General features: G+C 47.5%; 1 protein-coding gene across 8 annotated transcripts in view; it reads right to left on the bottom strand.

The window, feature by feature from the left end:
* The window catches only part of LOC113826669 (uncharacterized), a 605,469-nt gene that overhangs the window by 4,238 nt on the left and 573,731 nt on the right, over nucleotides 1-27,500 (bottom strand). For 4 of the 8 annotated variants that reach the window (XM_070137939.1, XM_070137940.1, XM_070137938.1 and 1 more), the window contains 8 exons: nucleotides 6,477-6,649; nucleotides 4,213-4,671; nucleotides 3,810-3,995; nucleotides 3,493-3,585; nucleotides 2,151-2,195; nucleotides 1,539-1,743; nucleotides 1,067-1,215; nucleotides 314-587 (listed from right to left, as the gene is read on the bottom strand). In XM_070137939.1, the coding sequence (XP_069994040.1) occupies nucleotides 314-587; nucleotides 1,067-1,215; nucleotides 1,539-1,743; nucleotides 2,151-2,195; nucleotides 3,493-3,585; nucleotides 3,810-3,995; nucleotides 4,213-4,671; nucleotides 6,477-6,649 (1,584 nt within the window). Of the gene's footprint in view, nucleotides 1-313; nucleotides 588-1,066; nucleotides 1,216-1,538; nucleotides 1,744-2,150; nucleotides 2,196-3,492; nucleotides 3,586-3,809; nucleotides 3,996-4,212; nucleotides 4,672-6,476; nucleotides 6,650-10,937; nucleotides 17,337-27,500 lie in introns of those variants that run through there. The other 4 variants (XM_070137942.1, XM_070137941.1, XM_070137936.1 and 1 more) reach the window with 3 other exon arrangements.

Consider the following 27,500-nt stretch of genomic DNA (forward strand, 5'->3'; position numbering starts at 1 on the left):
TTCATTGGCTGATACATATGCATGCTATCATATAGATGGATGTAATTACAGGTATACATAGATATAGCTATAGACATAGACACAAACAGGCATAGACACACATACACAGCCACAGGCAGACAAACGCACACACGCACGCGCGCGCGTACACACACACACACACACACACACACACACACACACACACACACACACACACACACACACACACACACACACACACACACACACACACACACACACACACACACACACTCCACACACTCCACTCTCTCTCTCCCTCCCCACCACAGACACCCCACTAAAGACCCACCATCGATGACGGGCACGATGTCCATTCTCTCGCCGATGTCCACGACGATCCCGGACGTGGCGTTGTAGGCGTAGAGCGCGAGGATGGACTGGTGCGTGAGGTTGACGGACTTCACGCCGAACTTGTCGAAGAGGACCCGCATAAGCTCCGTCTGCGTGCTGGAGTTGAGGACGCGAGGGACGGACAGCTGCAGGTGGTAGTTCTTGGGGTCTACCCTCAGGTCGGCGAAGGTCTTCTGCAGGAGACTTGAGACGGCACTCAGGTCTACAGAGTACTGCGGAGAGAGAGAGAGGAGGGGTTTTCGTGTGTTTTTTAAATGAATTCTTCTAAGGGCATACAAGTGTTGTTGTTTTTTTGTTCTATTTTCTATTTTCATACGAGATATTTCTTTTGTTTTATTTTCTATATTCATACTAGAGATTTTTTGTTCTTCTATTTTCTATTTTCATACATGAGTTTTTTTCTTCCAGTTTCTATTTTCATACGAGAGATTATTTTGGTCTTTTCTCAAACAAACCCTTATCACTAAACTTAACACTTCGCAAAAAATAACATACACAGTAATAACGATAAAATAATTTAAATAATAATGATAACAAGAATGACAAAAACAGCCAAAACACGCGTTGTGGCTTCTAATCAAATTAGATTCGCACCACTGATTCTTTTCAATAATAACATAGCCTTTTTAATCAACTATTTCTAAAAACACACACGACCCGAGCCATCCAACGTGAAAGAAGTCCCCCTCACCTTCGTAATTTTGTGCGAGGGTCGGACGGGGAACGAGATGGTGGAGGCAGCGCGGACATCGGGCGTGAGGGCGTCGTAACCCCAGATCTGGCGCCGAGACTCGCGCTCCGTCGCCACCACCGAGGGAAGGAACAGCTGGGGCAAGGTGGCTGCGGGGAAGGACGGCAGTGTTAGGTTTTTTTAGTCTTGAAGTGGTATTCATAGGGGGATGATGTGCGGTTTGGTGTCTTGGTTAGGGTGGTATTAAAGGGAGTGGGAGTGATATTGGTTACTTATTGTGAAGCAAGTATAATAATATGGATATATGGCAGTAAATAAAACTAAAACAACATCAATAATAACATGAATAGTAAGTATACATCAAAATAACACCAACAATAATGAAAATAAGACAAATATGAAAATGAGCAACAACAATCCACTGGCTTATATACACAGTGCTCCAACACCCTCTGTCGGCATCAAAACTCACCCTGCGAGGCTAGGACGCCCGCCCTGACGGAGCAGGAACCCAGGTCAATGACAAGGGTGTCCCTGAGGAGCGCAGGGTCGTTAGGGACGGGCCAGGGCTGCACGTACTGGCTGGCGAAGTCCTCGACCGTGTGCGTCTCGAGGGCCCTGCGCCATCGCTCGGCCTCCTGGCGAGAGCTGCATCTCACCACGACGTAATGGCCCTTCTGCAGGAGTGACATAGAGGCGATTAAATACGGGTTTGCGGTCTTGTTTTTCGTGGTACCATTTATTTCTGTGTTGTCAGCTTCAGTTAGTAATCGTACATGATATATATACAATATTCTACGTATTTACAGCTACATACTCTCTGGCTGAATATACAGTAAAACACAAAAGCAAGCTGGTTTTTATTAGTCACCCCATGAAAGTAAATCAAATATGTACACATTAGTCAAAAACCATTAAACGAAGCAAGCTCATTATATCAACAATAAACAAAGCATAGAAGCAAATATAAAATAAACACACAATAAAAGAGCGCAGAAACACACAAACAACAGTGAAGTGAACAACGGAACGAGGTGGTTCCAGTGTGCGGAAAAGCCAACACACAACACATACAAGGACTTACCCCGTCATCAATACCAATCATGGCTCCAGACTTTGGGTCTCTGGTCTGTCGGACCGAACCGGGCAGACAGACAGCCACAGAGAACCACAGACAGCCACAGACAGGTGAGCAAGGTCAAGGAGTTGGAGGGTCGAGTTAGGGGATTGGAGGGGGGCAGGGGAGGGGAGGGGGAGAGACGAGAAGACGTTAGTTAGTTAGCTAGTTAGTGGTTTGTTGTGGCAAAGACTTTAGATCTGTGAAACCCGTGTCTCCGGGTCATGGTTATAGGAATCTAATATTTCTTTGGTATCTCTGCATGACTGATGATCCAACTACAGTGTAAACCCTTCTGGTATATTCACATTTGCCATGGCTGATTGTTATTAAAGCAGTTAAATATAATACAACCTCTTTGTATATATACAGACACTAAATATATTTTCAAACTGGTATCAGCTGGTTCATTAATAAATAAATTTTAATATATCATAAATATTAGAAGGTAACAATATCTTTATAATCTACTTTTATAAAAGCAATGACGACCGATAGATCGCCCAAATCTACTGCAACTAATTGGAAATATTCATATCTATAAAGCATCAAGATCTACAACTCTAGCAATAATAACAACTACAAGAATAGACATTCTACGAAAAGCTAGGCAAATATACGTATACTTATGTAGTGGATACCGTCAGAATCATTAACCATGCAGACATGCGCAAGAATCTGGTGTATTGTCTTGCCTACAGATGCCAACACAAACTGAAGTATATTTGTATTTGGTGACACGCACATGCCACAGTGGGACGTGTTGGTGTAACTGCAGAAAATTATTTACTAGTGTGTTTGTCGATTTTTTTTCACTGGTGCGTGTGTTGGGTAATATGGTACATGTGGATTTGTTTGCTTATCAGTTTTTGTGAACAAGTGTTAGTCTAAGATAATGTGTTCTGAGGAAAGTTCAGGAAGAAGCTACAATACACAAATATGAAACTGCTTACAACTACTGCATTTAAAGACAGATGGATGAAGATCAAAGACAGGTTTTCTAAAGAGAGGAAAAATACTACATGACATTCACTCTGGCACTACACGCACTTCTACTTTCTCGGAGACAAGGACTTTCACCATGAATCTACACAAGTACGATTTACTTCACCAGAGTGAGTAAGCACGCATGGCAGACCAAGTATACAGAGCTACATTGTTAAGAGGCATACATTTGGAAGTTAAATTTTGGCTACTATTTCCATCTGCTACCGTACATAAAGGTGGAGAGAGAGAGAGAGAGAGAGAGAGAGAGAGAGAGAGAGAGAGAGAGAGAGAGAGAGAGAGAGAGAGAGAGAGAGATACTCACCCCATCATCGACGCCGACCATGTTGGGTTCCATACATTCTACTTTGCCTCCCATCAGAGTCATCTTCATGCTGGGTTTGTCTGCTTGTGGATTCTGAAAGAAGAAAAAAAACATTATTATCTTCAAAAAGGAAATACAACCATATCCCTCTGATATCTACGTTTTGAAAAAGAAATGCGATCCTATTCCTCTGAGATCTACGTTTTGAAAAGGAAATGCAACCCTATTCCTCTAATATCTACCAGCAATAAAGCAAAAGATATATGAAATCAAGCAACACCTTCAGTACTACGCGAAGGAAAACCCCAAACGCTCACCTGGTAGTAATAAAGCACTCCTTCCTTGGCCACGAAGTAGCGTCGTTTCCAGGCGTTCCAAAAGGTGGCTTTCTTTCGCCCGGACGGAAGCTTCTCCAGGTATCCCTCGATGTTGACGTAGGTGGTGCCTTGGCTCTGTACTTTGGGGGCGTCGGGGATGTAGTAGAGGCGTTTCAACAGAGGGCGCTGCAAGAGGGGGAAAACGTGTAAGGTGCTGTACTAGTTTCATAGCTTTGGTAAAAAGAGTATACGTTTTCTGTTGTTTTGTGGCTTCTAATCACTGATTTTGATAAGAGGATATACAGATGTTATTAATAATTATATAGTGTTTTTTTTATCAATTATTTCTAAAAATGTGACTCAAATCATCAGGAAGTGTAAAGGAAGTCCTCTTCGCACTCACCGGGTTCCATCCAGTGGTAGACGGCGGTTTGCTCATCAGTTCCCGCAGTTCCTCGTCCACCTTCTTGAACTGGTTGAAGATGGGCTCCACGGGCTCGTCGGGATCCACGATCTGCTGCGCGCGACCGTTCTCGGCCATGGCGGACACGGGGCTCAGGAGGTTCTCGCAGGAGCCGCCGCCGGAGTTGAGGCTCGTTGTACTGCTGGTCTTCTCCAAGGTCGAGCTGGCGAGGGACGAGGTCGAGCTCGAGGTCTTGCGGTTGAGGGTGCTGCCGTTGGTGCCGTTGGAGGCCTGGTGGTGGCCGTTGGTGGCGGTCTCGGAGGCCTTGCCGTTGCTGGTCTTGCCGGTCTCGAACTGGTTCCTCAGCGCCTTCACAGACGGCAGGAACTTCTTGACCTTCGACGGGCTGTTCTGGCTGCTCTCGCTGCCGACGCCCGAGTTCCAGTTCTTGATGTCCACCTGGAGGAAGGCAAAGGGGGGTCGGGTCAGAAAACCTCGGGTCGTGTCGTCCTCGCGTCACGGTGCACCATCTTCAAGGATGTTTCAGGAACTAACGCACACGGAATGCAAACAAAGACCCTCACTTCGATAAAACTCTCTCACGTAAGCGAACTCTCACTCCTCTCCTTTCACAGACCTGCGCAAAACCTATCCCCCGTAACTTTTACACGGGACAAAATCCCCCTTTATCCATCGCACCACAGCAAGACACCACTCCCTCACCATAACCCTGAAGCACTAAGCCTCCTCCTTCTGCCTCATCCAGGTCTCCCACAGTCCCCCTCCCCCCACCCCTTGCCCTCATACCCAACCCCCCCTCCCCCTCCCAACCCCAAAGCATCCCAGGCAAGTTGCGTGTTCTTTGTAATGGGAGAGGAGAGCCATCTATGGACAGGCATCAATACTAACGTCGGGAATATGGCGTTTGCGAGATTTCCTTGAAAAAAAGAAAAAAAAATGAAAGGAAAAACTCGACATTTGCTCTACCAAGGATTTAAATACAGTGTGCGTTGAAGTTAAAAATAGAAAATATTGACAGTCACTGCTATTGTACTTTAATTGTAAACCAATTCTTACTATTCTTATATTTTTTTCTCTCTCTTTGACCGCGGCCTTTCTGAAATAAAATGAACACATTTACGAATTTCTTAATCGTTTTTTTACGCATATTGCAGTTAAATTCGTTGCAGAGTCACGATAAAAACACGTTATACTTCGTTCCTCCTTATTTGTGAAGAAATGAGAGGCAGAGAAAAAAATTATCAGTCTCCGCTTAGAGGCTTGCGTGTTTGCTTGCATCATTGTGCAATTACTCACTTTGCGAAACCTTGCATGTTAATCCTTTTTTTGATTGCATAACTAACACTCTTTCTTTCTTTCTTTCTCTTTCTTTTTCTTTCTCTCTCTTTCTCTTTCTTTCTTTCTTTCTTTCTTTCTTTTTCTTTCTTTCTTTCTTTCTCTCTCTTTTTTTTCTTTCTCTTTTTTTTCTTTCTCTTTTTTTCTCTCTCTCTCTTTTTTTCTCTCTCTCTTTTTTCTCTCTATTTTTCTCTCTCTCTTTTTTTTCTCTCTCTCTTTTTTTTCTCTCTCTTTTTTTCTCTCTCTCTTTTCTCTCTCTCTCTCTCTCTCTCTCTCTCTCTCTCTCTCTCTCTCTCTCTCTCTCTCTCTCTCTCTCTCTCTCTCTCTCTCTCTCTCTCTCTCTCTCTCTCTCTCTCTCTCTCTCTCTCCTCTCTCCCCCTCTCTCTCTCTCTCTCTCTCTCTCTCTCTCTCTCTCTCTCTCTCTCTCTCTCTCTCTCTCTCTCTCTCTCTCTCTCTCTCTCTCTCTCTCCTTCCTCTTTTCTCGACTGTATAACTATTTCTCTTTCTCTCTCACATTCACACTCGCAATCACATTCACACACTCGTACTCACTCTCATTCTCACTCTCGCTTCTCACATACACTCTCACTCCTATTCACGCTCTCACTTCCATCCCACTCCGACTCCTACTTTCACTTTCACTCTCACTCTCTCTCACTCCTACTTCTATTTTCACTCTTTCCGAATTCTTACTCTTTTACTCTCACTCACATACTTGCACTCATACTCCTTCACTCTCTCTCCCCTTACTCCCACTCTCGCTCCTTCTCTCTCTCTTTCTCTCTCTCTCTCTCTCTCTCTCTCTCTCTCTCTCCCTCCCTCCCTCCCTCCCTCCCTCCCTCTCTCCCCCTCCCTCCCTCCCTCCCTCCCTCCCTCCTCCTCCATCCCTCTCCATCCCTCTCTCTCACCTTATTTGACGACGCCATCATGTTCCTCTGCCGCTGTCTCACGGTTTCAGGGTAGACTTCGATACACCTGTCCTTCTGAATCCTGTCTTCCTCCCTCTTCTTCTCCCCCGGGGCGTCCTGGTGGTGGTGGTCCTCCTTCTCGGGTTCCACAGGCGGGCCCGGAGAAGGAGTGTCTGCCGGGAGAAAGAGAGAAATTGGAGTTATTATGGGCTGAAACGGATGCTAAGGCGGGAGGGAGGGAGGGGGTGAGTTGGTGTGAGAGAAAATGGGAATATCGAGAGCGTGAAAATGCGGTAAAGCAGGAATTAAGGTGGAGGAGGAGGAGGGGGATGAGGGAGAGGGAGAGGAAGAGGAAGAGGAAGAGGAAGAGGAAGAGGAAGAGGAGGAGGAGGAGGAGGAGGAGGAGGAGGAGGAGGAGGAGGAGGAGAGGAGAAGAAGAAGAAGAAGAAGAAGAAGAAGAAGAAGAAGAAGAAGAAGAAGAAGAAGAAGAAGAAGAAGAAGAAGAGGAGGAGGAAGGGGAGGAAAAGGAGGAGGAGGAGAAGAAGAAGAAGATGAAGAAGGAGAATGCGAGAAAAGAAAAAGAAGAAAGAGGAGAAAAAGAAGAAACATTGATAAACAGAAAAAGACCATAGCCCTTAACGCTTACAAGGAACTGAAGGCAAACAACAGCATGTTCACTTTAATTACCGAGATATTACAAAGTACCGCTACCAAAATATTCCCGCTGTGACATTTTAAAATGCAGTGTCATCTAAGACTTCTATTTTTGGTCATTTTTCAACAAAAACAGGAAAAGAAGAAGCCAAAAAATAATAATAAAATAAAACTAATATTAATAATAATGACAAGAGAAAGAATAAAATGAGAAAGAAAAAAACATTTCCATTTTCTCTCGTTCTGGTTAATCTGACATCAACAAATCTGACAAACTGACATCATGGAATCTGCGGATGTTATCTTCCCTGACATCTGTCGTCACTGGCGCAACTCCTTATCACTCTTATCGCGGTTGTTATCAGTAAGTAATTGTGTTAGACAGAAAAAATAGTGTTAATAAAAGGGTGCGGAGATGACGTGTCCTGGAGGATCTGAACGAAGCGGAAGAGATTTTTGAATGGGTATTTCTTTTTTCTCTCTCTCTCTTATTCTCTTGTTTTTCTCTCTCTTCTTTTCTCTTATTTTCTCTTATTTTTCTCTCACTTTCTCTTTCTCTCTTATTCTCTTATTTTCTCAATTTTTCTCTTACTTTCTCTTTCTTTCTCTCACTTTCCTTTTCTCTTTTCCCTTCCTTTCATTCTGCAAGTTCCCTCTCCCTCTCCTTCCCCCACACCCTCCAACACTCCTCCCTCTCCCTCTCCCTCTCTCTCCCTCCTCCCTTCCCTTCCCCCCCTGTCGAGTCATTCACATATTTCGGTAAAACACACAAAGGGAAACCAAGTCTATGGCCACATCACTCCCCTATCTCTCACCACAGAGCTATTATGTTCGGTCCCTCCCTCCCTTCCCTCCCCTCTTTCCCCCTCCCCACTTTCTCCCTATATTACGCTCCTCCCCCTCTTTATCCTTTCTCTCTCTCTATCTATCTACCTATCTACATATCTCTCTATTTCTTTCTTTCTTTCTCTCTTTCTCTTTCTCTTTCTCTCTCACTCTTTCTAACTCTCCCCCTCCGTCAACTGCCCCTCCCACCGCCCCCCCCCCCCACGTCCTCCCGGTACTTCGCTGACGTCACAGCAAATACAATGTTTACTTTCCGCATCAGACCATCAGTGAAATATCTCGTAATAACCAAATATCTCTCGCTTTTTCTCTCTATCTCTCTATCAAAATACCTCTATTTCTCCCCTTTTTCTCCTCGCTCTATCAAAATACCTCTATTTCTCACTTTTTTCTCCTCGCCCTATCAAAATACCTCTATTTCTCCCCTTTTTCTCCTCGCTCTATCAAAATACCTCTATTTCTCACTTTTTTCTCCTCGCCCTATCAAAATACCTCTATTTCTCACTTTTTTCTCCTCGCCCTATCAAAATACCTCTATTTCTCGCTTCTCTTCTCCTCTCTCTATCGAAATATCTCTCTTACGTGAGTCGCGTGTATCGGCCACTTCGTTATAAGGTTTCTGTTGGACGTGCACTTTACCTGTGGGCGGAGTACCTCTCTCTTTTTTCACCTGAATAGAGATCCTTCCTCTAATTACCATTCCTCTACTAAAACACTTCCTCTGCACAACGCCCACTGCATGCCGCGTTATATGGCGTTTTGCGGATTTTTTTTTTCCGTTCCGTTTGGTTTGGTGTTTTGTGTTTGTTTGGTTAGTTGTGTGTGTGTGTGTGTGTGTGATTGTCTGTCTGTCTGTCTGTCTCTTTGTCTGTCTGTCTAGTTCTTTCTGGCTGTATATCTATGCCTTTTTCTTTCATTTTTCTCTTTCTCAACACAGCTTCATTCACGTACACAAAATCGTAGTTACCATCATCCCCAAAACACGAATACAATAAATAAGTAAATAAATAAATAAACAAATAAATAAATAAATAATAAATAAACCACCGAAACCGCCCAAAAGCAACCACTGCACGACACCCCAGAACAGGATCCGTGCCACATACCCACGCCCTTTAAACGCCGCCTCCTTCAGCCCCAGGACGTCTCTGCCGCAGGACTCACGGCAACAGCAGATCAGCGGGTCAGGGTCCTCGCAGCACTGAAAGGGGAAGAGGTGTTCCCTCCCTCCACACATTCACAAACCCGGAAAACTGCCTCTCCCTCTCTGTCTGTGTCCCCCTCTATCTCCCTCTCTCTTCCTCTCTCTCTCTCTCTCCCTCGTCGACGCTGTGTCACGGTTTACACGGATATCCACACTCGCTTCACGCTTCCACTTCGTATCAAACCAGTGACGAACGATAAGGATTTGTTATCACGAATATCATCCAGATAATTGCGCGATCCGTCATGGCGTCAGGTGATTAGGAGAGGCAAGAGGGAATCACACCGCGGATTAGGTAGCGAACTCAATGGCATCAAAAAAAAGAAAAAGAGGAAAAAAAAGAAGTCTGACGGAGAATATTCCACGTTGTTTATTTTTTTTTCCCAGAATGCTTCATCGCGAATTCATTTAACAACGCACACGTCCCGCCGGGCATCACTCACCAGCAACACAATGCGTCAGAAGCGAAGGTATTGTAAATGTTATCTCCTGGACCGGTCTTGCTGGCTGGCGGGTCACGTACGAGCATTCTGTCTATCTGCTCGGCGACTGACACACGCAAGCACATGTATGCACGTATCCCCCGTCTATCCACCGCTACAAACTAATAATAATCACAAATAATAATCTTATCTCGCTAATATATACTCCCGGAATCGCACAGTAATGACAGGTACAGTACTGGTCCAACGGCGGGACAATAGAGCACTTTGCATCCCCCAGACCCTCCCCCTCCCCCCATATCCAATCCCTCCCGTCTCCTCCCTCACCAGACCCCCCCATATCCACTCCCCCTCCTCCCCGCCCCTCCCTCCTCCCCGTCCCTCCCTCCTCACCAGACCCCCCCATATCCACTCCCCCTCCTCCCCGCCCCTCCCTCCTCCCCGCCCCTCCCTCCTCACCAGACCCCCCCATATCCCATCCCCCTCCTCCCCGCCCCTCCCTCCCCCCCCATCGACCTTACTTGTAAACACACGACATCCTGTATTTGATCGGTGAACGGGACCGGGCATCAGCATCCTGTCGTCACGCAAAAACTAGCATTGGATTAGTCATTCTCTGTTGTGTGATCAATCCAGCACGGGAGAGTTGTAAATACACATGCATGCATACATATATGCATATATATATCTATATCTATCTATCTATCTATTTATCTATCTATCTATATATATATAAATACATATACGTATATACATATATGTATATACATATATATATGTGTGTATGTGTGTGTGTTTGTCTGTGTGTGTGTATTAGTGTGTGTGTGTGTGTGTGTGTGTGTGTGTGTGTGTGTGTGTGTGTGTGTGTGTGTGTGTGTGTGTGTGTGTGTGTGTGTGTGTGTGTGTGTGTGTGTGTGTGTGTGTGTGTGCGCGCGTGAGTGTGTGTATTTGTGTGTCCACATAAATATATATATGGACATGAATGCATACATTCATGCATAAACATATAAGTATATAATGTGTGTGTGTGTGTACTCTTTCTGCAATGATACAGACGATGATGGTAATATACAGACAAACAAACCCATTCGGAGACTGAATTTGCATACATACACATACATGAACCTTAACAGAAAAAGAACAGTACTTTCACATAGAAACAGCGACTTCATTTCATATTTATCTATCTAAAAGACGAAGAATAAACACATGATGTTAATAGAAATAAGCATATGAGAGCGTGAGTAAGATGAAGCTTAATTTTTCCTCATTTTCGCCCCTATGAAGACACCAAATTTATTCCTCTTTGTTTACCTTCTTCCTCACTTTCGCTCTCCTCCTCCATGGCTACACTGAGGTCAACCTTGGCTCCCTTCTCCTCGGGCAGCCCACGGAGGTAAAGACGGGGAAGTTCGAGGCCCCTTTGCCCCTGCCGCTCCGCCCACGTCTGTATCTGCACCGCGGGCGGCTCGTCGGCGGGAGGGATGGGGATTCCTTTGGGCGCGTCCTCGTCCTCGGTCTCGCCTAATCCTAACCCTATGCCGCTGTCGTCGAAGAGGTCTTTCGAGAGCTCGCCGAGGGGGAGGTCGGTCGCCGCGTCCTGGGAGGAAGGCGTGTCCTCGTCGTGGGTTGGCGGGTCGTTTCGGATGCCGTCGTCGCTCGCCTTGTCGTCGGCCGCCGTGGTGGGTTCGGGCTCTTCCGTCTGAGGGGAGGAAGTGACCTCCTCTGGTTTCCCCTCGGTGCTGAGGGCCTTTATGTCGAAGATCGGGGAGTCGAGGCCCTTCTTGCGCTTCCTCTTGGGCACTTCCGGAGTGTCGCACGAGGGGTAACTGCTCCTTTTCTGGCCGTCCTTCGTGATGCAACGCAATTCGACGTCCGTGAATATGGGCGGTCGACTCTCCTTGTCGTCGGCGAACTCCAAGGCGGTGAAGAAGTTGAAGATGGTGGAGAAGCCTTCTTCAGAGCCCTCGGGAGATCGAGAGGCGTTCTTGGCGCCTTCTGCAGCCTGTGGGTCGTTCTCCGGCGTTAGCTCCGGGATCTCGGCTCGGGAAAACACCGAGCCCGTCATGTCGTAAGATCTCTGCTTCCGGCCGAAGATCCTTGGCAGACATGAAATAGGCGCCGCCTCCTCTTTCTTCGAATTGTTTTTCAGCTTTTTGAGGACGGTGTTGGGCAGCGTGAGGTACTTGATTGCCCTGAGCGACCCGTCCCTTTTAATAGAGCTCTCCCTCTTGCGTTTCTGGCCTGTCGTCCCGTCGGCGATGGTGTGGTAACGCTTTCGGATGTGCGGCGTGTTCTTGCGCTGGATGCCGCTGCCGGGCCCTCTCCTCGGCAAGGGCTCCTCCGGCAACTTGACACGGAGGTGGCGGCGGGTCTGCTCGGGCGTGCTAGAGTTCACGTCGCGACTGATGTTTTCGGAGATGACTTCTGAGGTGTCCTCTGAAGTGACCTCTGTCATTTTGGCTGGAGTGACCTGGCTTACATCTTGGTGTTTGTCTGGGGTGTCCCGGTTAGTGTTTTGGGGCTCTATTGGGGCTTCTTGAGCTGCGCTTTTCTGTGCATCCGGGCTGTCTCGGACGGAGGGGGCGCTCTGCGATAGACACGGGCTGATCTGGAACGTTTTCCTCGGCGCATCATTCGGCGAGACCGGCGTCACGAGGAACGTCTTGATGCGCCTGAGTCGGGGCGTCACCAGTGAAGTGATGTGGACCTTTTTCACTGAGTCTGCGTCGCTGCTGCCTCTGTCCGCCGACGCCGGTCGCATCTGAGGTGACCCGGAGGCGGAGGCGGTCAGTCTGGGCGTGACCTGAGGCCTGTTGCTACAAGTGGCTGTAGAAGCAGATCTCGCCACTCTCTTGGTGCGGGGGGGAGCGCGGGCGTCGTGGGGCGTGGGCGAGGACCTGCTTTGGCTCTTGGCAGGTCGGGGAAGGGACGAGTATCCCCGGTAAGTTCGTAGCGGGACCGGCGGCGGAGTCGCTTCCTGGTTGTCGCGGGGCGCAGGGGGAGTCGCCGGCGCCCCCTCGCGAGCCGAGCGGATGGACGGATTTCTCTTCTTCCTCACAGGAGGCCGGGGAGCCTCATGGGAGGCCTCGTCACGTCCCTCATTAATGGGATTATGTAGAGTTGTGTCACACTTAATTGGTTCATGACTAGCACCCTGCCTCTCCTCCTCCTCCTCCTCCTTTTCATTCCCCTCGACTCTGACTCTACCCTCGTTATCATCCTCATTCTCTATTCCGACCTTGCCTTCCGTGTTTTTCTCATTTCCATGTGTCGCAATCTCACCCTCCATTACGGCCGGCTGTTTCTCAACCTCTCCCTCTCTACTACTCGCCTCAACACACATCTCCTTCGCCTCTGTGTTTCTCAAGTTCATTGCAGACGTTGCACAAGCAGCATCAGGCGCGTCGGGGCTGTTCTGCGTCAGTTCAGAAGAAACAGATGAAGTCTTATCTCTGTTATCCTCGTTTATCACGCTCGGGGGAGGGTTTCTGTCGTCATCAAGACTACTGATGATGTCCATTAACTCCTCGACGACGTTGTTGGTGTCTCCCTCGAGTGATTCGTCTTCGCATTTCATTTTCTCTTCTAATTTCTCGTCTTCTTTGCCTTTCGTGGGCGGACTTTCTTCCGTCTCTTTTTGTGTAGCACCTTCCTTCGTTTCTCGCTCTTCCTTTCCTTCATACTCCCTCTCTCGCTCTCCTTCCTCTCCCTCTTCCTTTTTACCTCCTTCTAAATATTCTCCGTGCATCGTCCTCGTGCCGGCCTCACATGACTCCAAGACCCTTTCATTACCCGAACACTTAACATTCGCTTCAGGGCGGCCATTACTTCCCTCACGTGGTTCTGGCACAGCGACAGAGAGTATACCCAGGGTATCGACCAGGGTAGAGGGGGTGGAGATTGACCCTCCCCCTCCTCCCATCTCCTCCTCATACCCGACAACACTCGACGAACTTGACCCACAATCTCCGTTTTCTCTCGTCTCCGGGGCGTCGTTTTCGTTTGCGAGTGAGGCTTCAGGGGGGACTGGTCTATCCTGCGAAGGCGGAGGACGGGAAGCCTGCATAGGACTTTGCTTTCTTCTCTTTACTCTCATGGGGGGTTTTGGGGCTTGGCTATTCTGGATGGCAGCCAAAGTTTTGTCATTTTCTACCTGCTGCGCCATGTTGTCTTTCATATTAGGATCGCTGGACAAGCGCCTTAAAAACAATCTCTTTGGCTTTGGAGGAGGCTTGTTGGGGTCGTAATCAGAATACCTCGCGCGGAGGAGTGCCTCGAAATCGGCATTAGCTAAGTTACCCAACAGCACATGAAATTTCTGTACCTTCCCTGGCAAATCGACCTCCTCTGTTGCGCCTTCGTCAGCATCAAGACGCTTCTCCACCTCGACCTCGCTTGAAGGAGGCTGGTGATTCCTCTCCTCAGGACTGCTTTCTTCCGATCCCTCAGACGTCGGCGGCCCATTGCTGGCATCGTTTTCTACTTTCTTAACATCCTGTTCAGTGGCCTCCTTATCCCCCTCGGAGCCCTGAGGGACGTGTTCTAACGCCTCCTCACGCCTCCCTTGTTTTTCCTGCTCTTGTTTACCTTCCTCGTGTTCGTTCGGCTTCTTATCTTCCTCTTGTGTGTTCTTGTTGTCGTCGTTGCGTCTGTCCTTATTCATCACGTTCTGATTTTCATTCTCGTTCTGTTCCACGTTTTCATTCTCCTTTATTTTCTCCTCCTGAATTTCTATTTTATCCCGTGCATTATCTTTTCTTTGCTCCTTATCTCCCTCTTTGATTTGATTTTCGCCATCATCCCCGTGTTTCTCCTCTCTATCCTGCAGTATCTCTTCCTTTGTTTCCTGCCTTTCCATCCCTTCCATTTTGACTATTTCTTCTTCCTGTCTACACTCTTTCCCCTCATTTTGTGTTCCTTCATCTTTCTCCTCCTTCATTTCCTCTCCCTGTTTGTCTACTTTTTCCTCCTTATCTCCTTCCTTTTCCTGGTTTCTTTTCTCTTCCTTCGTTTGCTTATTCTCCCCCGTGATGCCCAAGGTGTTATTCTCAGCCATTAGTCTCTCTCCAGACGATATATCAACTTCATCTTTATTGTTCCTAGTTTTCTTTAGCTCATCGATAGCATCTTTCGCTCCCTCTAACACTGGCACAGATTTTCTTTCGTCCATAGTTTCTGACACTGACGAAAATCCACCTTTATCTCCCGTGTCTACGAATTCTACACCTGTATATTCTCCCTCACGTGTTGTAGAATTGTCATTGTTTTCATATTTATTCTGGACACCACCTGGCATACCATTGGACACAGCCTGAGAAACAGACTCGTCGAAACGGTTTTGTTTTTCCAAGTCTGTCGTAATGTTTTCGGAAGTCTCAAAGACGTCAGATTCAACTTTGAAAATGTCAAAGTCGACGTCTCTATGACTGTCCTTCTCGAGGTGCTGCAGGATGTGGCTGTCCCACGCCGCTATGATGTCCTCCGATTCCTTGCATCCTGCTGCGTCGTTCGGACGAATTTTTAAAACTCCCGATTTTTTGGTTGCTTGGGTAGTGTCAGCGCACTCGTTCACCCGCGGCGAGTGGTCAGCATACCCTTCCTGAACTGGGGTGTTGTCAGGAGCCCTCGTTTCCCTTACGCCTTCCTCTGGGCGCTCGTCGCTAACTAGTGACTCCTCAAGACCCGCGACGCCTGGGGCGTTGCCAATATTCCCACCTCTGCTCATTTCGTCATCGGGGTGCCCTTCCCCGCCCAGAGGGGGGAGGTAGCATGCCCCCGCTTCACCCCGGGGGCTCTCCATACTGCTATTTACGTCCTTCCCTGATGAATATTCACCCGCCGGCTGGTCATGGGGCTCTTGCGTCATCACATCAGAACCTGATGCAGTCTCACTGCCGGGAGATAATACCAGCACAGGGTTTGGTCCGAAGCAGTTTACACCGTCCCCGTCCTCCTCGTCACTCGGTGTGGACAACACTAACAATGGGTTCGGCCCAAAGTTACTTAGCTTTCTTAGACATTCTCTACTGCCGCTAACAAACTCGTCCGTATTTGGCTTTCTTCCTAAATTAGCGTCTCTCGAATCTGTGTCCTCAGCATGACTAGACTTTTCAGGATTAGTATGGTTTTGTGGAGAAGCAAGACCACCGATGCCATTTACTTCAAAATCTGCCATTCCATTTGCTTTAACAGTTTCACTGCTATCCCGCCGACGTGCGTGTGCAGACGAGTCTGTTTCTGATTCCCCGGGCGTCTCGCGCATCGGCGTGGCACTGACGGCCTTCGCTGCCTCGTGATCGTCGCTCGGGAGATTGCATAACCTCTCGGTGGCTGGGCGCACCTCGTGCTTTCCAGCGCAGGATACCTGGTCATCAATTTCGCCGTTGTGATTTTGCTCATCAGGAGAGGCGTTTTTATCATTATTTTTTGTAGTAACACACATTCTGTCTTCTGTTAAGTCTGTTATTAGGGTCTTATCCACTTCCTTGTTCTCACGGCCAGGGAGTGGTACGTCATCACTGAATTCTATAGCTTTGTTATCAAGGATATTTTCGTCCCTCCCATTTGTTGCTGCATCACTGTTGACTCGCAAGACGTCGATTTGAGAGGCCTCCCCCTTCCCCGTTTCGCTCGTTTTGTTTGTTTTGATGTTCTGAAGGTGGTCTTCGACGCGGAAATTCGACAGCGCGAACGGGACGTCATCATCGTCGTCTTCTTCATCGGAAGTGACTTCGAATTCGTATATCGTGGAGAGGATCCTCTGGCCGGTTCGCACGTCGAAGTAGGGTTCGTTCGTCTCCGTGCCCCAGGAGTCGTCCCTCATCTCAAATTCATAATCGAATATCGACATCTCATTCTCGATTTCCGCGAGAGGGGACAAGACCTCCATGTAGAAGGCTTCTCTTCCGATCATTTCGCCATCAGACGCCAAAAGAAGATCGTCAAAATCCTCATTCCTTCTTGCCTTTACTTTCGTCTTCTTGCAGTCATCCACCTTGCAAGGGGCGTAGGCGTCGCACGCTGCCGGGTCGTAGGTCATGTCGCCCTTTGCTGCTTGCCGTGCCTTGTGATTCCTGCTCGTCGCCCGCTGCTTGACTCGGATCTTGCTCGCCTCGTCTCTCGGGCTGCTCAACTCGTCGAAGATTTCTTTGTGCGGCTCGAATTCCGCCACGAAGTTACTGTTATCTGTTAAGTCACTGTTGATGAAGAAATCGTTCGACGACGGATCAAACCACGACCTGTCTAGCCTGTCGATGTCTTCCGTTTCTTCCGACGTCGCGGTAATACCTTCCCCTTCTGCGAGGGCTTCTGTCTGAGTCTGGTATGCCTCCGCATTCAGAGAGGGCTCCTGAGGTTCCGCCGTCACCTCCTCTTCATGCCCGAGGGAGTCCGACGAGGTATCGGACTCGGTGGCGTCGTGTTCGGAGATGCCGCTGTCCGTCATGATGGAGTCGTGGTGGGTGGAGGCCTTAAGGTACGACCCGCCCTGCACGCACTTCTCATCCTCCTCGAACACCATCTCCTCCCGCGCCTCCGTCGGACTGCCGGAAGAGGAAGACGCGACGGTGGAGGTCTGACTCTGCGGACTGAGGGATCGCAGGGGTTCCTCCTGATGGGGACCGCCCTCCTCATGCTCCTCCTTGGGTCGAACATCCACACTCAACGCGCTCGCTACACTACTGGCGTCCATCGTTTCACACTGCATTGTGGTCTTACCTGAAGAAGGCCGTGGTGGCTCCTCGTCGGGAGCTTTTTCCCCCGTCGGACACTCTACTTTACACTCCACGTCTCCCTCGACTAGCTCCCTGGCTTGCGTCTGTACGGTTGTGTTCTGTTGTTCGATCGAAATTTGTTTATCAACTTGTCCGGTCTCTGTAAGGATGCTGTTTTCATCTTCCTCATTCGGGTGCAATCTGTGCTGAATATCAAGAACACTCGCGGCCAAATGCAGCATGCTATGATAAACACCAGGCGAATCAAGACGCGAGCAGTGTGGTGCAAGCGATCTTTCTTTTCCTCCTTTCTCGAACGAACAACGAACACTACGTCCACACGCAGCCTCACGTCAGAGCAGGGCTGTCCCGAGCCACCAACTAACCACCCACAACGACCCCTGCCTTGTAATGCCGGTTTCACGAGGCCCAGATATGGCGGTAAGGCCCCGACGGCGCCTGGAATTAATGACGTCTATCTCAAGATGCAACTGGAGGTAGGTATTCCGAGGGGCGCACACTGGTCCGGCGGGTGTTGCAAAACCCACCCGCAGCGCTCGCGGTGTGACACTTTCTTGGCCCCAATCTAATATTTCCTAACACGGCGTCCAACGGTACACCGCTGGCCTTTAATTCAGTCAAAAACACTTTTGATTTTTATTGTCTTTTTTTTCTTTTTATTAATATCCTGTTCTATTATCTCCTATTTTCAAGACAGAATCTCAGGGAACACTTCACTAGTTAGCCTTTTCCGAATCTACTTTTCCGTTTATCCACACGGGCACTGAGAGAGAAGTCCTACATACAACCGCTCCCGAGGGAGGTCCAGTGGGGTCTGAAGCACCATGCACTTTTATTCTCATGCAGGTTTACTTTTGCGGATGCTGAAGTTCATGAAACACGCACGCAGAGGCTGGCCGAGTCGTTACCATCGGCGCTTATCAGTCACAGCGGATGTAAACTATCACCGAAGCTCCATTTAGAAGCCATTCCAGCGATACACGCCAACGAAACACAAACACAGGTAAGGTCGTCCCCGTCGCAGAGGCAGGAAGATGCGAGCGCGATACGGGTCCCAGCAGCGCCGCCCAACAACACCGAAGGCCCTCCTGAGCGCTCCTCCAGCCTCCTCTCGCTCCTCGGAGGCGTCCAGGACGTGTGATAACCCTAACAACACGAGCGCGTCCACCAGCTCCTCGCTGAGGCACCGCGGGACTGACTGCCCTCCTCTCCCCCTCCTTGCCTCTGGGCCACGGCGGGGGCACAGGGAACGGGGAAGGGGCAAGGGGCAGGGGGCAGGGGGAGGCAGAGGGCAAGAGGGAGGGAAAGTGACTGGCCGCTGCCTTGCATGGCTAACACGTCACCCGCTCAAGGATCGCTCGCGTGCGCCGTGAGGTGTGCCATGCCACGGCGGGAGATAATGGGATAAAGGCTCGTGTACCTATCTGGCGCAGATAATATACTTACGAAAGAAATACGAACAAAAAGTCGAGGAAGAAATGAAGTCACCGATGTTAAGTCCGTATTAACTACTGTGTGTATCTGTGAAATGTTCTTAATCTTTTAGGGAAACACCAAAACACCAATTAGATAGATAAAGCAAATAGATAAACAGACAGATAGAGCATCATCCTACAAACCTAATTATATCTACATATTTCCCACGAGTTCAGACAGCGATCAAAACGCATACAAAACATTGCACTCTCTCTGCCTTCACTCGACCTCCAGACACCATACTTGCACTGCAATCGCACTGTAACAACCTTCCATCCTACGACCACCCCCTCTACCCCCCTCCTTCCCCCTTTACTCCTCTCTGTTCCCCTTCCCCTCCCGCTTCTCCCCATCTCCCTCTCCCCCTCTCCCTCTTCCCCCTCCTCTTCTCTCCTTGCCCCCTTCCACCCCCCTCTCTCCCTTTTCCCCATTCTCCTCCCCCCCTTACCCTATTCCCCTCCCCATCTCCCCCCTTCTCCCCATTTCCCCTCCCCCCTCTCTCCCCAGACCCCAACACACGGGCGTCTCATACCTGAAGACCCACGAGCTGTCTCCGGTACTTGCCCAAGAAGGCTCTCCCGTCATTGAGAATATTCATGTCCCAGGGGAGAATGCACGCACTGATGGGGGGGGGGGGACTTTCCATCGCGGAGACGAGGAATGATATAATAATGATGATATAATAAAAGAGGTGGAAAGATGAGGATATAATAAAAAAAAGGTTATAAGACGAGGATAGAATAAAAGAGGTGGAAAGACGAGGATAAAATAAAAAAGATGGAAAGACAAGCACAAAATAAAAGAGATGGAAAGACAAGGATATAACAAAAAAGGTGGTAAGACAATGATAAAATAAAAGAGGTGTGAAGACAAGGATATCAAAAATAGAGGAACGAAGGAGAGTAAGACATCCCGACGAAACACACGTACACGCACGCACTAACCAAAGCGCACAAACCCAGGGAAGTCTGACATTTACCCGAGCTAACAGTGTCTCTCTATACAGTAAGTGTTCTAGTTCTCTATTCCGAGTACCAGTGGAATTACCCCACGTCACTGTTTTTTGCCCTGAATTGATGAGAAGTTACTGTTATCATCATAAAATTATTATCATTATTCTTATTGAGGTTATTATTATCATTATTGTTATTATCATTATCTTTATTGTTGTTATTATCATCATTATCATTGCCATTATTATCATGATCATAATCATCATCGCCATTATCATCTTCATTGTTATTATTGCTATTAAAAAATACCAGTATTACCATCATCACCATTATTATTACCATCATCGTCATCATTAACATCAATCCATTTCCATTTTTTTTCTTTCTTTTTTTTACAACTGCAAATGAATCCGAACATTTCCTGAACCCTCCTCACCAGAGACGCAAAGCTCCCGCCCTGCACGACGCCCATTGAGAATTACAGCGAGAGCCAATGGACGCGATATACAATGCCAAGCGCCAGGAACTGTGTGATACGTGAATGTGATCGCCATGACAAGCGCAGCGGGAAGGTCACAGCACAGTGCCCTCAGAGCAAAGGGACTTCCTTCACAAGACGTGCGACGGCTCCTGCAGAAGGACGTCTGACACTCCCACAGAAGGACGTCTAACACTCCTGCAGAAGGACGTCTGACTCTTGCAGAAGGACATCTGACACTCATGCAGAAGGACGTCTGACACTCATGCAGAAAGAAGTCTGACACTCCTGCAGAAGGACGTCTGACACTCCTGCAGAAGGACATCTGACACTCCCGTAGAAGGACGTCTAACACTCCTGCAGAAGGACGTCTGACACCCCCGCAGAAGCCCCAAGAGGACACGCCATTCCCGAGAGAAATATCGGAGGCGAAGCAGATGATGCTCGTGAGGTCAACTTTCACTCCTGACGGTGTCTCCTGTAAGAGCTGGAGGTGGTCGCTCGGTTAAGGGGGTCGTATAAGCCAAACCGCCCGCTTTATTCGACCTATTCGGTTCTCTCGTTTCGCAAAATCGGAGAATTCTACGCAATCTCGAGGAAACTAAATAGTCTAAAACGATATAAAGGAAAAGGTATTTTTTTTTTCTATTATTCTTTATGATTTCCATTTTTCTTCATTTATTATTATTTCTTTATCTTCTATTATTCTTATTTTCTTTTTTTTCTATTATTCTTTATGATTTCCACTTTTCTTCTTTTATTATTATAATTTTCTTTCTTCTTTTATTCTTATTCTTATTTTCTTTCCCTTCTTCCTTTTGGTCTGTGGGCGAGCGGACCAACGACAGGGTTCAAGCTGGGTCATCTGAGGGTGCCAGCGAACCGCTAAGACAGGGTCAGGCTGGAGCTGATTCACCAGCAAGGCGTGTGTGTGTGTGTGTGTGTGTGTGTGTGTGTGTGTGTGTGTGTGTGTGTGTGTGTGTGTGTGTGTGTGTGTGTGTGTGTGTGTGTGTGTGAGAGAGAGAGAGAGAGAGAGAGAGAGAGAGAGAAAGAGAGAGAGAGAGAGAGAAAAGAGAGAGAAGAGAGAGAGAGAGAGAGAGAGAGAGAGAGAGACATATCATGATAAAAGTAGAAAGGAAGATTACGATGAAAAAAACGAAAAAAAGAGAAATCAACCACACAAAAGAAACTTGGAATTGAACAGAAGAGGGAGAAAAATAATACAAACGCAAATTAAAAAGGGGAAGAGAAAGACACAGAAAAAAGAAGGGAAAAATCGATACGATAACAATAACACGAGAAAGGGAAAGTAGAAGAGGAAAGAGGTTTGAAAGGAAAAGGAAGAGGGAAAGGGAAGAATGCCAAGGATGATAAAAGTCAAGAGGGCGAAGTGAAAGTTGGATCCGAGGAGGAGGAAGTAGTCAATGTGTTATGTCATAGATGGGAATGTGCATATATATATATATATATATATATATATATATATATATATATATATATATATATATATATATATATATATATATATGTCTACACACGTACGTACATACACACACGCACAAATATATGTGTGTGTTTGTATGCTTGATATAGTTGTATGGCTGTGTCTGTGTGTGTGTGTGTGTGTGTGTGTGTGTGTGTGTGTGTGTGTGTGTGTGTGTGTGTGTGTGTGTGTGTGTGTGTGTGTGTGTGTGTGTGTGTGTGTGTGTGTGTGTGTGTGTGTGTGTGCCTACAGGTATGTATGCAATCCTATATGTATTTATTTATTCATGCTTAAATCAAATATATGCATGAATATATCTGTCTGTCAATTCGCCTCTCTATACGTATGTAAACACATATGTATATATGTATAAACCAACGAATTTTAGTGCTTTTTTTCCCTGTTCTTTTCTTCTTTCTTGTTTTACCTTCGCCCCCCCTCAAACAGGTTAGAAAACGAGGCACCGCAACAGACAAGAACGCTAAGATGACTTTTTCGTTTTTTTTCTCTCATCTCCTAAAACACACAAACAATTATAAACCAAAGAAATATGTATGTACGTTTATTCTATGTGATTTACGGTGTACGGTGTGTGTACCATGTCCCGTTACACAGCGACAGGGAGATACAAATATAAACGGATAAACACGAAAATCCAGTCAGGTTGCACACGCTGTTCAATTGTGGCGATCCGTTAGCTGAACCCCTCCCCTCCCCCCCCCCTTGCCCCCTCCTCCACTCTCTCTCTCTCTCTCTCTCTCTCTCTCTCTCTCTCTCTCTCTCTCTCTCTCTCTCTCTCTCTCTCTCTCTCTCTCTCTCTCTCTCTCTCTCTTCCTTCCCCCTTCCACTCTCTCTCTCTCTCTCTCTCTCTTCCTTCTTCTTCCTCCTCCACTCTCTCTCTCTCCTCTTCATCCTTCCACACACTCTCTCTCTCTCTCTCTCTCTCTCTCTCTCTCTCTCTCTCTCTCTCTCTCTCTCTCTCTCTCTCTCTCTCTCTCTCTCTCCTTCCTCTCTTCCACTCTCTCTCTCCTCCTCCCCCTCCCCCTTCTTCCCTTTTTCTCCCGGTTTCCTATCTCCCCACTTCCCTCGTTCTCTCTTCCCTCCTTCCTCTTCCTTCTCTCTCTCTCTCTCTCTCTCTCTCTCTCTCTCTCTCTCTCTCTCTCTCTCTCTCTCTCTCTCTCTCTCTCTCTCTCTCTATTTCTTACCCTCCACTCTCTCTTTCCCAAATCGCCCTCCTCTTCCTCCTTCCACCCCCTACCCCACCTTTCTCCACAACCCCCTCCCCCCCCTCTCGCCTCTGCATCTGCCTGCCTTGTCGGTCACTTGTCGCCTACGCGCTGTTTCTCCTTCTCTTTCGCTATCTCTTCCTTCTTCTTTTTATTTGTTCGGTTCTTTGCTTTTAATTATTTGTTTACTTTTCCGTCTCTCTCTGCTTCGAGGGTCTTGTTTTTTTTTGTTTTTTTTATGTCTGTGTCTTGTTTGTTTATGTTTTGATGGGTAGGTTTCTTATTTTCTGCTCTTGCACTTTCTCTATTTCTCTTCTTCTTCTCTTTTTCTCTCTCATTCTCGCTCTTTCTCAGTTTTACAGTTATCAATTTTACATTTATATATATACACATATTCTCTCTCTCTCTTTCTCTCTCTCTCTCTCTCTCTCTCTCTCTCTCTCTCTCTCTCTCTCTCTCTCTCTCTCTCTCTCTCTCTCATCGCGATAATTTCTTCAATCAACTGACATTTATTTTTATAAAGTTTTTTTTTTCTTCTTTTTTTATATCAGCTAATGATCTTGGACATTTTCCTCGAGCGAGAATTACGTGAGTAGATCTTTGTCATTTATTAAGATCTCTCTATGTCTCTCTTTCTTTATTTTCGATTCCCTCTTTCTAAGACCTTTCATTTTTGCCCTCCTTTTCCTTTTTATTCCTTTCTCTTTCCTCCTAGTTTCTCTTCCTCCCTTTTACTTTTCTCTCTCTTTCCTCTTTCTCCTCTTCCTTAACTATTTTCATTTACCTTATCTCTCTTCTATCTTTCCCTACTTTTCTCTCCCTTCTCCGTCTTCCTTATTCCTTTAGCCTCTCCCTCTTTCCTTTGAACCTCCCCCATCTCCCTCTCCCTTAACCCCTCCCTCTTCCTTCTTAACCCGCTTCCACTTCCTTCTTAAACTCCCTCCCCCTTCCCTCTCTCCTTCTCACTCCTCACAGCTTCCCCATCTCCCTACTCTTCTTAACCTTCTTCCCCCTTTCACTCTCTGTCCAACCCCTTCCCCTTCCCTCTCTCTCCCCTCACTCACCTCACACCCTCCCATCTCCCTCACCTTCTCCCCTCTCTCTCTCACCATCTCCACCTCACTCCTCTGTCTCCCCTCTCTCCCCTCCTCCTCTCCCTCCCCCTCACCAACCTCCACATCTACCCTCATCCCCCTCTGCCCTTTCCCCCCTCACCCCCTCCCACTCTGCCCACTCCCCCCCCATCTCCCCCTCACCCCCTCCCACTTCCCCCCCATCTCCCCCTCACCCCTCCCACTCTCCCACTTCCCCCCATCTCTCCCCTCACCCTCCACTCCCCCCCCCTCATCTCCCCCATCACCCCCTCCCACTCTCCCACTTCCCCCCATCTCCCCTCACCCCTCCACTCCCCCCCATCTCCCCCTCACCCCCTCCCACTCTCCCACGCTTCCCCCCCTATCTCCCCTTCACCCCTTCCACTCTCCCTCCCCCTCCCCCTCCCCCACCCCCTGTGCCTTACTCATTCTTCCAAGACGGTCACCTTCAAGACGTTTAGCATTTTAATTAATTCCTCCTCCTATCACTTCCCGCTTCTTAATGTCTCGGTGACAGCGATCGCATTGATAATGAGCGATAAAAGTAATTGAAACAGATGATAAATTGGAATAATGATAATTGAGGGGGGGGAGTGATAATTGAAAAAGAATCGCGGAGTGATTGTGATAATGGCGTGATGGTGGTGAGAATTGGGGGCTTTCTCCTGTTTTTCTTCTTTTCGTCTTTTTTGATTTGTTATTTTCGTTTTTTCTCTCTCTCTTTCTTCACTTCGTTTTCTTTCTGCTGTTCTTTTTCCTTCTCTTCTTCACTCTTACTTATCTTTCGTCGTCCTTCTCTTCTTCTTCCTCTTCCTCCTCCTCTTCTTCCCCTTCCTCCTCCTCCTCTTCTACCTCTTTCTCCTCCTCCTCCCCTTCACATTCCTCCTGTACCTCGTCCTCCTACTCATCCTTCACCTTACACCTCTCTTCCAGATCCTCTTTCACCTCACTCTTCTCTTCCTCCTGGTCCTCCTCCTCGCCATCCCCTCCCTCCTCCGCCTCACATCCCACGCCGCTCCCCCCAACCCCCTCCACAAAAACCAAATCCAAAAACGCATTTACAACAATATTTCCACACCACCACAGTCACCCCCCTACCCCTTCCCCCTTCTATCCCTCTCCCCTCTTCCACCTCCCCCTTAATCCCCTCACCCCCTCCCCCACACCCCTTCCCCACACCCCCTCCCTCACCACCCCTACCCCACACACCCCTCCCCCACACCCCTCCCCCACCCCTCCCCCACACCCCTCCCTCACACACCCCTCCCCCACACCCCTCCCCCCACACACCCCTCCCTCACACACCCCTCCCCCACACACCCCTCCCTCACACCTCTCCCTCACACACCCCTCCCCCTCACACACCCCTCCCTCACACACCCCTCCCCCACACCCGTCCCTCACACCCCTCCCCCACACACTCCTCCGCCACACACCCCTCCCCCACACACCCCTCTCCCACACCCCTCCCTCACACACCCCTCCCTCACACACCCCTCCCTCAGCCGCCCGCGCCGCCACCCACAAGCGTTCGGCACTAGTTCGCCCACATCGGCAAGAGTTCTTCCTGACGACCACTTTCCAGACGCCCACGACGAAGGAAACCGAAATCGACCCCGTTTTCTATACGGAAGGGAAATCGGCTCCAGTGCAATGGGCGTAGCGGATCTGTTTTAGAGGGGGGGGGACTTAGGTAGATAAATAGATGGGAAGAGGGGCACAGAGCAATGGGCGTAGCGGATTTTTTTTTTTTTTGGGGGGGTGGGGGGACTTAAGTAGATCAATAGATGGGATGAGGGGTTGTTAGGGAGATAAATAGATGGGAAGAAGGGTTTTTAGGTAGGTAAATAGATGGAAAGGTGGGTTATGGAGATAAATAAATGGGAAGATGGGTTGTTGGGTAGATAAGGAGATGAGAAGATGGGTAGTTAGGTAGTTTGACAGATTGGAAGATGGTTTTTTGGTATATAAATTGATAGGAAGTGGGGTTGTTAGGTAGATAAATAAATGAGACGAGTAGTTAGGTAGTTGGATAGAAGGGAAGATGGTTTTTTGGTAGATGAATAGATGAAAAGATGGGTTTTCTAAAATATATAGATGGGAAGAAGGGCATTTAGGTAGATAAATAGATGGAAGGAGAGGTCAGGTAAATAAATAGATAAGAAGGAGGGCTATTAGATAGACGAATGTGTAGGAAGAGGGGTAGTTAGGTAGTTGGGTTGTTGAAAAGATGGGTTATTAGATAAGTAAATAGATGGGGAGATGGGTAGTTACGCAGACATAAAGAAATATATGTTATTAGATTAAATGACATACAGATGCACACATCATATAGATTATAACTCACTCACAAACACACACACACATACACATAAACATACATACACACACACACACACACACACACACACACACACACACACACACACACACACACACACACACACACACACACACGCACACACAAATAAACATACATATACACACATACACAAACAAACATACATATACACACATACACAAACACACATGTACACATACATATACACATATTTCTTCTCGGCTAACAGGGACAAAAATAACACTGAAAAACCGTATGTGGCAACGATACCTGAAGGCAAGAGGGGTAAGGTGAAAATGGTGATGAAATTTTGATATGAATCTCTCACTACAATAGAAGAAAAGACGGAAAATATGCATAATGGGAGATTAACATCTTGTAAGAATGAATATTTTTTCAAATGTTTAGAGAAAGAGAATATACTTGTATGTGTGCAGCTGAATAAACAAGCTATGCAGTAGAAGAATAACGGATAATTAAATTATGTGTGTGTGTGTGTGTGTGTGTGTGTGTGTGTGTGTGTGTGTGTGTGTGTGTGTGTGTGTGTGTGTGTGTGTGTGTGTGTGTGTGTGTGTGTGTGTGTAAATTATGAATATATATACAGAGAGAGAGAGAGAGGGAGAATGTGTGTATATATACGTGGATAACTGGTAAACATACTCTCAGATAAATAGATATTCAGATAAGCGTATAGAAAGATAGACAGATACACAGGTATTATGACAGACAAAAGGTACATAGAGATATGCAAATAGATAGATAAACAGATACACAGATAGACAGTCAAACATATAGAAAGACAAATAGATAGACAGCCAGACAAACAGACAAATAGATAGATAAGTAGACAGATAGACAGACAAATATATAGTCAGATAGATTGAGAGAGACAGCCCACACAGACAAGCCTTCGTGACCAATACTTGCACCTTAACCCGTTACCGCCCCCCCCACCCCGCCCACCCCACCCCTTCCCCCAAGTTGAGTGTGGGCGCTGTTCGAAGGTGGCACACTGAACGGATTTTAACGTACTCGAATATTCAAACGAAAAGAAAAAATAAGATAAAAAAAAAAGAGAATAAAATTAACG

The sequence above is a fragment of the Penaeus vannamei genome, chromosome 23 (assembly GCF_042767895.1).
Source record: "Penaeus vannamei isolate JL-2024 chromosome 23, ASM4276789v1, whole genome shotgun sequence".
NCBI classification, from domain to species: Eukaryota; Metazoa; Arthropoda; class Malacostraca; order Decapoda; family Penaeidae; genus Penaeus; species Penaeus vannamei.